Source organism: Lepidochelys olivacea (genome assembly GCF_965140295.1).
Source record: "Lepidochelys olivacea isolate rLepOli2 genome assembly, chromosome: 6".
Lineage (NCBI taxonomy): Eukaryota > Metazoa > Chordata > Testudines > Cheloniidae > Lepidochelys > Lepidochelys olivacea.
Window position 1 is genome coordinate 3,835,572 of NC_140416.1, and position 13,386 is coordinate 3,848,957.

At 48.5% G+C, this 13,386-nt stretch overlaps 1 protein-coding gene across 1 annotated transcript; it reads right to left on the reverse strand.

Annotated features, from left to right (window-relative positions):
- Positions 1 to 688: 688 nt before the first annotated feature.
- Positions 689 to 13,064, reverse strand: LOC311522635 (uncharacterized protein; the record flags this gene model as incomplete). The annotated part of the gene is made up of 4 exons (XM_084632093.1): positions 689 to 970; positions 4,224 to 4,391; positions 10,826 to 10,923; positions 12,995 to 13,064. 4 exons carry the CDS (start codon positions 13,062 to 13,064, stop codon positions 689 to 691), a joined length of 618 nt encoding a protein of 205 aa, XP_084488219.1.
- Between the last annotated feature and the right edge of the window lie 322 nt (positions 13,065 to 13,386).

Sequence of the window (13,386 nt, forward strand, 5' to 3'; positions counted from 1 at the left end):
GTTTTTCATTCAGTTAGACAAAATACTTTAAAAGCCAAGATCGAACCTCTTTATCCTAAGCCTATGAAAACAAAAACATTTGTATTTGGTTTTGTTCAAGTTTGGTTCAGCCTTAGCCACCTTGTAGAGAGGGGAAATATAATTATGATTATGAATTTATGAACCAGCAAAATCTAAGTATCTGTTAATTACATGGGTTCTCCAGTATCATAAACAAGCTACAAAAATGGCATATAAATTTTAGATTACAAGCATTTTTCTTTTTTCACATATGGCTTAAATATCAGGTGTAGCAGACCTATAATATCCCCCACAACACACACTATCCTTCCTGGAAAAAATGTCATTGGAGGGGATGGGCTTGTCCTGACTCTCTATCAATCTCTTATCTGTCCATCAAGCTTAATTTGACAGGAGGGATAACGTAGCATTCGGGAGTACTGCGTGAAGCTGGGTACTGACCCTGGGGCATTTTCCCAATCTCCCTGGCCTGTGTGGCTGGAACAATTTTGCTTATTTCTGAGCCCATACCGGAATTTGTGTTTGTTTTGGAGCTAGTGGCTTTGCACAGTATTTAAAATAGGCACCACCTTTGCTGGCTTGGCAGTTACGAGCAATTTCAAGGCAAGCGAAACAAAATTCAACTTGACATTGTGGACATACAATATATTCGCACTTTTCTATGTGTTCAATGAGTCTCCCACAGGTGGGACAAGCACGGACGGAGGGACAGTTTTTTTATTTCACTTCCTGGAAGATCCTTCAGCTTGCAGTTTGCTAAGACTTCCAGGGACTGGTGCTTGCATCCCTCATTTTCACACCTCTCAGAGGGTGCTCCAGCACCTTTCCAGGGCTTCAGGCACTGCCAGCAGAACTCAAAGACGTCCCCCTTCAGCGAATGGCAGAGGATACAGACCACCCTCAGGTTTTTCAGATCACGGCGTTCCACAAAGCTTTTGCAATTGGGACACTTAGAGAAAAAACAAATTTCAGACGTGAGTGAGAATGTTACTCCATCCTTTTCCAAAAGAAAGTGACACAAAATGGTATTTACATCACTTCTGGAGTTCCTTCCCATTTTACAGATCACCCATAAAGATGAGTGTGTGCCTGCAGGAGGGTGGTCACCCACTCCAGCCTTAAAGGGCTTAAAACAGCCCAGGAGAGGCCTGTGGCTGGGAGCAACCAGTCCCCAGGCTGACTGGGGGGAAGCAGGCTCAGCTGTGGCCACGCCCCAATCAGGGCTTAGCTGGCTCTTATAAGAGGGCAGTGGGCCAGGAGCAGACAGTCACCTCTAGCTGGGGAGGGAGATGGGCCTGGCTGCTGGGGAGCAGACAAGGGTACCCAAGGTGGAGCAGGGCTGGGGAGCTTCAGCCTGGAAACCTCACAGGCTGCAGGCCTAGTGTAAAGCTGAAAAGGGTACTGGGGTTGCAGGGGGGAAGCCCATGGGTAGGCAGAGGCAGCAGGTCCAAACCCCCTTGCCTGTCATGATTGGCTTATACACTGCAGTCCACCTCAGTGTGCGGGGGCTCAGCGGTGACTGGCAGTAGCCAAAGACTGAGGTGAGGTGGGGATAGTGGGTGGGGGTTCCCCAGGGAGGGGAGACTCAGAGATCTGTGGGGGAACTATCAGGGGGAAGCACCCTGGGTAAAAGGGGCACCGGGGTTCAAGAAGGATGTGGGGGCCAGCAGCCTGCAGAGGGTGCTCCAAAGGCTGGAAGAGCTAATTCCCTGAGAGACCGGCAGGAGGTGCTGCAGGGGTGAGTCCCGCACACCACAGTGCCCTTTTGACTTCTTTATGATTTATAATGAAGGTCTGAAAGGGTATTTTCCTCTCCAGAAACACTTATTGTTTTTGATTATTTGCCACAGAAATATCAAGAACATCAAGTCTTAGGCCTTTTCTATACTATATAGTTTTGTCAACAAAAGCTGACTTTTTTGTCGACAAAACAGTGGAGGTGTACACACTGAAATGCTCCTCCTGCTGATGTAACTCCCCTGCTACGTTGACATAATAAAACCACCTCAACAAAAGGCATAGGGCTTATGTCGGTGCAGCTAGGGTGACACAGTGTCTGTGTAGACGCTGCATTCCTTACATCGGCCATTCCTTACATCGGCCATTCCTTACTGTCAGCCAGCTCCCCTTCTCAGGAGCCAGAAGCTCCTGGCTGATATATAGGACAATCCTGTCCTGAAGAGTGGCTTGCAGTATATTAAGCAATAGATCCCTGGCCTCCATAAACAGTGGTGGTGAACTCCTACTTGACAGGAGTGCACCCTTCTCCCTAAAAACAATGGGGAGTCCTTGTGGCACCTTGGAGACTAACAAATTTATTTGGGCATAAGCTTTTGTGGGCTAAAACCCACTTCATCAGATGCATGGAGTGGAAAAATACAGAAGGCAGGTATATATATTACAGCACATGAAAAGATAGGAGTTGCCTTACCAAGCTGGGGGGCTCAGTGCTAACAAGGCCAAGTCAATCAAGGTGTAAGTGGCCTATTCCCAACAGTTGACAAGAAGGGGTGAATATTAACAGAGGGAAAATTACTTTTTGTAGTGACCCAGCCTCTCCCAGTCTTTATTCAGGCCTAATTTGATGGTGTCAAGTTTGCAAATTAATTCCAGTTCTGCAGTTTCTCCTTGAAACTGCAGGTTTTTTGTAGAATAATGGCCACTTTTAAGTCTGTTATTGAGTGTCCAGGGAGACTGAAGTGTTCTCCAACTGGTTTTTGAATGTTACAATTCTTGATGTCTGATTTGTGTCCATTTATTCTTTTGTGTAGAGACTGTCCAGTCTGGCCAATGTACATGGCAGAGGGGCATTGCTGGCACATGATGGCAGATATCACATTGGTAGATGCACAGGTGAACGAGCCCCTGATGGTGTGGCTGATGTGGTTAGGTCCTATGATGGTGTCCCTTGAATAGATATGCGGACAGACTTGGCAACAGGGTAATATATATAAACTGCCTATTGTATTTTTCACTCCATGCATCTGATGAAGTGGGTTTTAGCCCACAAAAGCTTATGCCCAAATAAATTTTTTAGTCTCTAAGGTGCCACAAGAACTCATATTTGTTATTGCTGATACAGACTAACACGGTTCCCGCTCTGAAACCCTTCTCCCTAGCTACTCCTGGAACTGTCCGTATTCGAGACACCTAGAGAGACCTGTGCTGAAAGGCTGAGGGACAGCTCTGCCTACAGAAGGACATGTGCGTTGGTGAAGTCAGGACCTTAAAAGGAGGCTTGGCACTGAACCCTAGCAGAAGTGGACAGGGTTAGTGGGAGATGAACCAGGCCATACCTGGGACTCCCACATTAGGGAGACTTCCATAGCCCTGCATTGGAACGCTGCTTGGAGGTCAGTGCAGACGCCAAGGCTGGAGGTGATGGCTTAGCCCATTGTAAGAACATGGGTGTTGGTGCTGAAAAGGGTCGTCCTGGGCCCTTCACAGCATCTTTATCTTTAAGAGGGCCTGCCTTGGCCTTAAGGGTTTCCCCAGTAAGACAGGCCTGGCTGCCATTCCAGGAAGCTTGAGGGGTAAACGTCTGGCAAATGAGCACTGTGCTGGAGCATGGATCACCCCAAGGCAGAAAAGATGAATCCAGCTCCAAGAAGATGGAAGGGGAGTAAGCACAGGTGTTTTTCTAGGCTTAAGAGCCCTGCACGCACAGTGCACACCAAAGCCTGACAAAATCTATCAACCTATCGAAGGCATTTGTGGAGGCCCAATGGACACAGCTTTCCAGAAGGTTCTGGAAACTTGAGTTGTCAGGCACACCATCCCATGAATGGGAATGTACAGAGGCCCTTGAAATAGTGCTTTCCTCTGCAGGTCACCTTTCAGGAGATAGACCGTTCTCTGTCTGCTGTGTATGAAGATAACTTTCCCAAAGGCTTGTCTGGTTTTTTTTAAGCTCCATCTCCTGCACATGTCCAGCTGCATAAATAAGCTGAATGTCCCCCTGCTCTGTTAGGGATGTGGGCTATGTGAGGCTGGGCAGAGGAACAGCTGGATACAGGATGTCTTCTCCTTGGGGTGCCCTGGATCAGTAACCGGTAGCATCACTGTCATGGCGCAACATGGAAGCTGCCGCAACAGCACCAGCAGGAGCAGCTCAGCTTCACTGTTATCTACAAGGTGCCATCATGAATAAAACAAAGGCAGAGGTGTGAAAGAGGAGAGGAGCAGTAGGGATCCGTGCTCACCTCTTTGAAGTCATGGTAATATTTAGCTGCAAACTTTGCAAGTTTTTCTTCAAAGTTCTGTTGCTCTGTTTCAGTGAGTAAAGCATTCCGACGGACTTCCGGATAGGACCATTCCTTCCCACATTTCTCCCCATTAACATCAGCAGGGCAGTGAAACCTCAAGTGACCCTGTAGGCCAGGAAAGCAGAGAAGTAAAAGAGGCAAAGCTGTGAAATTTGAAACTTGTGCCATATTACAAACCACTCTTAAGGTCAGCGTTAACTCCATCTTAATAGAGTTGTTTGTTTTACTTGTTTGGAACTTGGGTCTAGTGGAGATTCTGGAGGTGGTGATTCCAGTGATGGAAGTGATAAAAACAGTCAGAAAAAAATGGTGCTTTCTCTGATTTCTGGAGCAGCTTAATTCTTAATTTCTCTCACTTTGTTGAAGTATATATGGTCATAACCTTAATGGGAAGTGAAGGTTGGGTTTTTTTTAAATAACTTGCTAATCTGAGGTTTATGAATGTGTCACTGAGTCATCACCAAGTGAAATATTTATAAATGTATTTAAAGGAGTATATTTGTGAAATATTTCCTGAAGCAAAAAGAACAAAGTCACGGGGAAAAGCTCATATTTAAATGGGGGGGGGAATCAGTGATTTGAAGAAAAATTGCTTTGATGACTCTGATTGTGGTCTCCATTCTGGCCATGTGTGCTGTTTTGTGGGGCTACTTATAAAATTACTCTTCTTTCTTTTAGTATTTAACATTTCTTTCCCTGTTTTGTCTGTCTGCTGTTTTGTTCTCATCTGTTCTGTATGTGCAGAGCTTGGAAAACTGCAAAGAGCAATTCCAGCCGCAGTTGGCTGTTTAATCCACCTGATGCTCTCCTTGGTGTGGAGGAACTTCAGGTTCTCATCCACTCAGCCTGCCTTCTTTCTTAAACTTAAGACTAGCTCACTGAACCAGCATTCACGGCACCAAAAGACTGAGATTTAGGAAGCAGGACTCATGAAGAACACGGTAGTCCTCGTGCAGTTTGAGAATGTGCTTTTGCGTTGATTTCGGGATAGCTGCTCTGGGCCTCTTCAGCAACATATTGATTTATGTTAGGATCATCTGAAAGTGCTCAACACGGCTTGATAACATGATCTGAATTTTTATTCTTTTCCCCATCCCTTTTTGCAGTGGATCATAACTTTCGGGGGCATTCATCTACTTCTTGTTATGCATTCCTCTGGCTGGGGAAGCCCATCCTGATCTTCAGGAGCCATATAACTCAGGGCCAACTACAAGCTGCCTCTTGTAATGCAGTGCTCCTGGGTGGATTGTTGGCAGTGGGGAACAGAATCCAGGAACCTCTGCATCTAAAAGCAAGAGCCTCTGCTGCCTGACCAATGTCTGTTAGCTCAGGGGCTGTAGCAGACCTGTTAAACCTCTATGTGGTTAAGCCTTTAGAGGAAGCGAGATCCACACTGCAGGTGTGTTGGGGAGTATTGGTGAGGCATGTCCCCCTGGGTGCCATATTTATAGAAGACTGAAGGCATAGGCACCGACTCCGTGGGTGCTCTGGGGCTGGAACACCCACAGGGAAAAATTGGTGGGTGCTCTGCACCCACCGGCAGCTCCCCTCCCCACTCCTCCCCAGCTCGCCTCCGCCTCCACCCCTGAGCACGCCGAGGCTCTAGATCCCAGCGCTTGCCACACAAAACAGCTGTTTTGCGGCAGCAAGTGCTGGGAGGGACGGAGGAGGAGGGGGAATGCGGAGCGCTCGAGGAAGAGGCGGGCCCGGGGTGGGGATTCGGGGAAGGGGTTGGACTGGGGGCAGGCATGGAGTCGGAGCAGGGCCAGGGCAGGGGGGTGGGGCTGAGCACCCACCAGTACCGCAAACAGTTGGCGCCTGTACCTGAGGGAGGACTACATCAGGTTCGTAGGATAATGCATTGGCTGAAACTGGTGTTTATTTGGGCTATGGAAAACTAAATGTGGCAAGGTGCTCAAGCTTTATTTTATCTCTGAGTGTACTTAGCTCTGTATAGGTCTACAGTACCAGGATCTTTTTGTTCCTCAAGAGAGCAGAGTGAAGAATTTTGGCTTTCTGCTAGGTAGGGTACTTCCCTGCACGGGTCATTCATGTCCATAAGATCTAGGTATGTCTCTAAAATTCTTATGCTCACCCTGGGTTATTGTTTGCACACTTTTTGGGTCCACTTTGACCACGTCTCATCAATAATTTGATCTAAAAACTTCATTCTGTCCCTTGAGAATTTGCATGTATCCATTTTATCCACAGTGTCATCTCGTAGAATCATAGAATAACAGAGTTGAAAGGGACCTCTGGAGGCCATCTAGTCCAACCCCCTGCCCAGAGCAGGACCAATCCCAACTAAATCATCCCAGCCAGGGCTTTGTCAAGCCTGCCCTTAAAAACTTCTAAGGAAGGGGATTCCACCACCTCCCTAAGTAACACATTCCAGTGTTTCACACCCTCCTAGTGAAAAAGTTTTTCCTAATATCCAACCTAAACCTCCCCCACTGCAACTTGAGACCATTACTGCTTGTCCTGTCATCTGCTATCACTGAGAACAGTCTAGATCCATCCTTTTTGGACCCATCTTTCAGGTAGTTGAAAGCAGCTATCAAATCCCCCCTCATTCTTCTCTTCCGTAGACTAAACAATCCCAGTTCCCTCAGCCTTTCCTCATAAGTCATGCGTTCCAGTCCCCTAATCATTTTTGTTGCCCTTCGCTGGACTCTCTCCAATTTTTCCACATCCTTCTTGTAGTGTGGGGCCCAAAACTGGACACAGTACTCCTGATGAAGCCTCACCAATGTCTAATAGAGGGGAACAATCACGTCCCTCTATCTGCTGGCAATGCTCCTACTTATACACCCCAAAATGCCATTGGCCTTCTTGGCAACAAGGGCACACTGCTGACTCCTATCCAGCTTCTCATCCACTGTCATCCCTAGGTCCTTCTCTGCAGAACTGCTGCCTAGCCATTCGGTCCCTAGTCTGTAGCGGTGCATTGGATTCTTCCGTCCTAAGTGCAGGACTCTGCACTTGTCCTTGTTGAACCTCATCAGATTTCTTTTGGCCCAATCCTCCAATTTGTCTAGGTCCCTCTGTATCCTATCCCTGCCCTCCAGCGTATTTACCACTCCTCCCAGTTTAGTGTCATCCGCAAACTTGCGGAGGGTGCAATCCACACAATCCTCCAGATCATTAATGAAGATATTGAAAAAAAACCGGCCGCAGGACCGACCCTTGGGGCACTCCGCTAGATACGGGCTGCCAACTAGACATGGAGCCATTGATCACTACCCGTTGAGCCCGACAATCTAGCCAATTTTCTACCCACCTTGTAGTGCATCCATCCAGCCCATACTTCTTTAACTTGCTGACGAGAATACTGTGGGAGACCATGTCAAAAGCTTTGCTAAAGTTGAGGAATAACACATCCACTGCTTTTCCTTCATCCACAGAACCAGTTATCTCATCATAGAAGGCAATTAGATTAGTCAGGCATGACTTTCCCTTGGTGAATCCATGCTGACTGTTCCTGATCACTTTCCTCTCGTCTAAGTGCTTCAGAATTGATTCCTTGAGGACATGCTCCATGATTTTTCCAGGGACTGAGGTGAGGTTGACCGGCCTGTAGTTCCCAGAATCATCCTTCTTCCCTTTTTTAAAGATGGGCACTACATTAGCCTTTCTCCAATCTTCCGGGACTTCCCCCGATCGCCATGAGTTTGCAAAGATAATGGCCAATGGCTCTGCAATCACATCCGACAATTCCTTTAGCACTCTCGGATGCAACACATCCGGCCCCATGAACTTGTGCACATCCAGTTTTTCTAAATAGTCCCGAACCACTTCTAGTGTCATCTGCAGATGACACTAAGCTAGGGGGAGAGGTAGAAATGCTAGATGGTAGGGATAGGGTCCAGAGTGACCTAGACAAATTGGAGGATTGGGCCAAAAGAAATCTGAGATTCAACAAGGAGAAGTGCAGAGTCCTGCACTTAGGATGGAAGACTCCCATGCACCGCTACAGGCTGGGGACCGACTGGCTAAGCAGCAGTTCTGCAGAAAAGGACCTGGGGATTATAGTGAATGAGAAGCTGCATATGAGTCAGCAGTGTGCCCTTGTTGCCAAGAAGACTAACGGCATATTGGGCTGCGTTTGTAGGAGCATTGACAGCAGACCGAGGGAAGTGATTATTCCCCTCTGTTGGGCACTGGTGAGGCCACACCTGGAGTATTGTGTCCAGTTTTGGGCCTCCCACTACAGAAAGGATGTGGACAAATTGGAGCAAGTCCAGCGGAGGGTAATGAAAATGATCAGGGGGCTGGGGCATATTGACTTATGAGGTGAGGCTGAGTGAACTGGGCTTGTTTAGTCTGCAGAAGAGAAGAGTGAAGGGGGATTTGTTAGCAGCCGTCAACTGCCTGACAGGGGGTTCCAAAGAGGATGGAGCTCAGCTGTTCTCAGTGGTGGCAGATGACAGAACAAGGAGCAATGGTCTCAAGTTGCAGTGGGGGAGGTCTAGGTTGGATATTAGGAAACACTATTTCACTAGGAGGGCGGTGAAGCACTGGAATGGGTTCCCTAGGGCGGTGGGGGAATCTCCACCCTTAGAGGTTTCTAAGGCCCATCTTGACAAAGCCCTGGCTGGGATAATTTAGTTGGTGTTGGTCCTGCTTTGAGCAGGGGATTGGACTAGATGACGTCCTGAGGTCCCTTCCAACCCTAATATCTTCTAGAATTCTATGATTTGGCAGAAGTCATAATTCCTGGAAAGGTTCATCTTCCTTTGAAAGTGTTCAAAGGCAGATGATATGCCGAATGGATGTTGACTAAAACAAAAATTTCCAAATGGTGTAATAGAAGTAATTAGTAGTGTAGAGTCTATGGCTACTCAAAAGAACTGCAACTGGGCATGGCATTTTGAGAGGACTTTTGTGTCTCCAGATTCATAGAATCAGAGAACCATAAGGTTAGAAGGGACTGCAGGGATCATCTAGTCTAACCCCCTGCCAAGATGCAGGATTGCAAGTTGTTCTAACGTATGTTCTACACATTGAGGTACATGTCTCTTCCCTCAGAGATTCTCATCAAGCTTAAAAAATTGTACATGGATCTGAATCTTTGGGTTTTGGGCCTGTCACTAGCACACCATTCTGCTGGAATATCTACTTGGGAAGTTACATGCATCGTCTCCATTTGACGGAGTTCCTCTTTTACCTGGCTGTCAGTGGGAGGGAGACTTCTAGGTGCTGGCAGGGAGTGGGAATTGAAACCAAGTGGGGTGGCAGGTGAAGCTGCCTGTTGCCGGCTCTAAGGAAGTCAGTCACTGCTGTGTCAGGGCTCTGGCTGTGTTCAGTGTTTTGTATATAATGTGATCTCACCTCATTGCTTTGTGTACCCCTGACATTACAATATCATTACAACCCAAAGTACCAACGCAATGTTCAAAAGGCTGTTCGTACAGCTTTTCCAACCCAGCCCAGGAATTGCTGGATCTCTTGTCACATTTCCAGCCCAATTTTGCAGACTCAAAACGTTCGAAGAACTCAAAGGCTTTAAAAATAGCATCTGGACTTCAGTTGTTCATTTGCAATGGACCCTTTGAATGTTCTGAAGTTCTCTTGTCACTGGAAAGAATGATCTCTTTGCATCACAGGTAGTTGCTTATTTCTCCTGGGTGGGGAGGGAAGCACGGGATGGGAGGGGAATAACAGTAAATGGTCTCAAGGCCTGGCTACACTTGCAGCTGTAGAGCGCTTTGAGTTAAACCAGCCTTCGGCGAGCGCAGTCGGGAAAGCTCTGCAGTCTGTCCACACGGACAGCTGCCAGTGTACTGGCATGGCCACATTTGTGGCCCTTGCAGCGGCATTGGGAGCGGTGCATTATGGGCAGCTATCCCAGCACGCAAGTGGCTGCAACGTGCTTTTCAAATGGGGGGTGGGGTGGAGTGTGTTGTGTGTATGGGGGGGAGAGAGAGTGGGTTTGGGAGGGGCTGAGAGCGTATCAGTGTGCTGTCTTGTAAGTTCAGACAGCAGCAGACTCCCCCTCCTCCCCGCCTCTCTCTCTCACACTCACACTCACACACACCCCATTCCACAGTAATGGTTTGCTTTGTCTCGGAGCAGATAAGCAGCCAGCTGTCAGAAACGGAGCTTTGACAGGGCACATCCGCATTCCTACAGCCGAGTTCACAACAATGGCAAGAGTGGCCCCTTGACTGAAGGGGATGATGGGGCGTTCCCAGAGGCCGATCAGAGCGCAGTAATGCAACACCTTGTCCACGCTAAGGCCCGGGCGTGGTAGCCAAGGCGCACCCGGCGGTAATCTTCTCGCCGAGGTGAAGTACCAGGAGCGCTCTACGTGCCTTGCCAGTGTGGTCGGGGCGTCGGCTAGTGCGCCCAGGGCTCCTTTACTGTGCACTAACTCACAAGTGTAGCCAAGGCCTCAGAATGCCCCACATTACCAGCTGAAGACAGTTTTCCCACTTGACAGAACATTTCAATATATCAAGGGACATATCTCTGGAAGAAACCAAATATATTAAAAACACGTAGTATGGCTTTTCTGACTGCCTTCTGTGTTCTCTTACCTGGTCTAACAGACTTCGGCACCAAGCTGTTAAGGAAGCAGGAACCGTAGCTTGTCCACAAGACATTTCCACCCTCATTACATCATCATCATCATCACCTGACAAGCAAGGAGACACTAGCTGAATTAATGTAAAAATCCTCTCAAAACTGAGTGTGTTTATCAAGTCTGGATCTTTGGTCGGGGAGATTCTGCACCCTCCCCACCCAGCACTGAAGTAACTGGCACAGGATGTGTCTAAGTACTGATATTTACAAAAGTTCCTCAGGGATTTAGGGACTCAAGTCTCATTGACTTTCAGCGGGACACATGGGACTTACACTTTTAAAACCCTGGGGTGCTTTTGAAAAACTGGTGTTAACACATTTAAATATTTTCTCCTTCTGCTTTCCTTATTTGGGTCAGACCATTCTTTCTTTTTACCCTTTGGGGAAAGGGGCCTTCTGTCTCCTTCCCAAAGACCTGGGGACCTCCCTGTTCCCCAGCTTTCCCACTTAGAAAGGATGTTGTTAAAGCAAAAGATTGGGAGTCGGGCGAACTGAGTTCTAGTCCCACTACCGCAGACTTCCTGAGCCTTCTTCCTCCTGGTCCTTTGGCTCCTTCAGGCCAGCTAGGCTGTCATAAAAATGCACAGAGCATGTACAGCCCCCCCGCCCCAGAATATTGCCAGCTACAGGAAGGGGAAACTCTCCCGTTACTTGCAACAGCTCCACCCAAAAGAGATTGCATCACAAAACTAGCAATAATACAGTGTTTCTTCAGACTGACTGTCTCGTGCGCTAAGAAAAAGAACTTGTAAAGCTATTTTAACATTGCTATCTGATGTCTCCCCCATAATAGTCATAGTCTCCATCCCATTCCTTAGATATCCTGACATTTTCCTGGCTTTTGACTACTCTACATGTTGAACCGCGGTCTCCATTGAGCTGTCTGCAGCGATGCTTAAGCCTCTTTTACAAAATGCTCAGTACAAGCCAACCAGCAAATCTGGGGGGCACGTGACCCGGCATGCCCCCCACTGTCGCCTCTGTCTGTATGAAATTCACAAAGGCCCTTTTACATCTTTTGACACAAATACGTTTACATTAGTTCAATTTAAAGTAATGATCATTTTCATACCCTCTTTCAACTTCTTAGCTGGGGCAGGATCTGTGTTCTGATCCACCAGCCTGGCCATGAATGGGCAGAGTCCCAGGCTCGTAAAAGGGGGCATATCCCCTCCCCCCATCTATGGCTACAGCATAGGTGGGCTGTAAAGCAGGGATGGGAAAACTACGGCCCACAGGCCGAATCCAGCCTGTCAGGGCTTTGGAACCAGCCTACAGGATTGCCAGCCCCATGCTGCTTCCAGAAGCAGCCGGCACCACATCCCTGTGGCCCCTGGCGGGGAGGCGGGAGCAGAGGACTCTGTGCCCTGCCTTCGCCTGCAGGCACTGTCCCCTGCAGCTCCGGAGAACTACGGCCAATGGGAGCTTCGGGGGAGGTACCCACAGGCGAGGGCAGCGCACGGAGCCCTCTGCCCTCCCCTCCCCAGGGGCCACGGGGACTTGGTGCCGGCCGCTTCCAGGAGCAGCACGGGGCCAGGGCAAGCAGGGAGCCTGCCCTGACCCCAGTGCATGCCGCTGCCACCCCGGAGCCCACACCCCAACCCCTCCTGCATCCCAAACCCTTGCCTTGAGCCCCTTCCTGAACACCACACCCCAACCCCCTGCCCCAGCCCTGCATGCAATTTCCCCACCCAAATGTGGCCCTCAGGCCAAAAAGTATACCCGCCCCTGCTCTAAAGGCGTCATCTGCTTCCCTAAGCCACCCCTCTCTCCACCATTCCTCTCTCCAGACACCCCAGAGAAGTGGGAGAAGAGTGGCCACGCATGCTGCATGCACCTACGGGCTGCTTTTTATAGTGAGCCCTGCGTGCTGAACAGGAAACTACAAGGAGCAAAGTCACCCAATAGCAGGTTTCAAACTAGGGCCATTTACATAACGATTTTAAGTTTCTGCTTTGCTCTCATGCTTCAAAATGGCTTGAACATCTGGTTATACAAACTCCAATTCCATTTCAGAACAGTGAGACAATGCCCCTTCACCACCCCTGCAGCGTGTTTGCCACAAACAAGGAAGGACCTAAGTGATCAGGCTGATAACAAATGAAAATGCTGCCCAGAAATACCTGTGATATCGTCCTTTCGATGAACAAATGTTAGTTCAGGCTCTTCATTATCTTTCCCAGGAGGTTCCATAGTCTTAGCTGGAGAGGTAAAGCGGACAGAAAAGACCCCTCCAAAATTTGTCGCTCAGGGGAGAGAGCCCAGGCCGCCTGGCCCAGGACTCCCCAAGATGGACTTGGGTGAAAGTCACTGATTTCTGCGCAAACAAGTTTTGTTCTATGCTTTGTTCCTGTCGACTAATAATCCTTCTGTTTTATGTTGGCTGAGAGTCATTTCTGACTGTGGAGTTGGGGTATAGGGCCCTCTGGCTTCCCTAGGAGCCCCGCCTGAGCGGACTCACTGCAAGAAGTTCACAGTGTGGAAGGGGATGCTGTGTAGACAATATGGTCAGAGA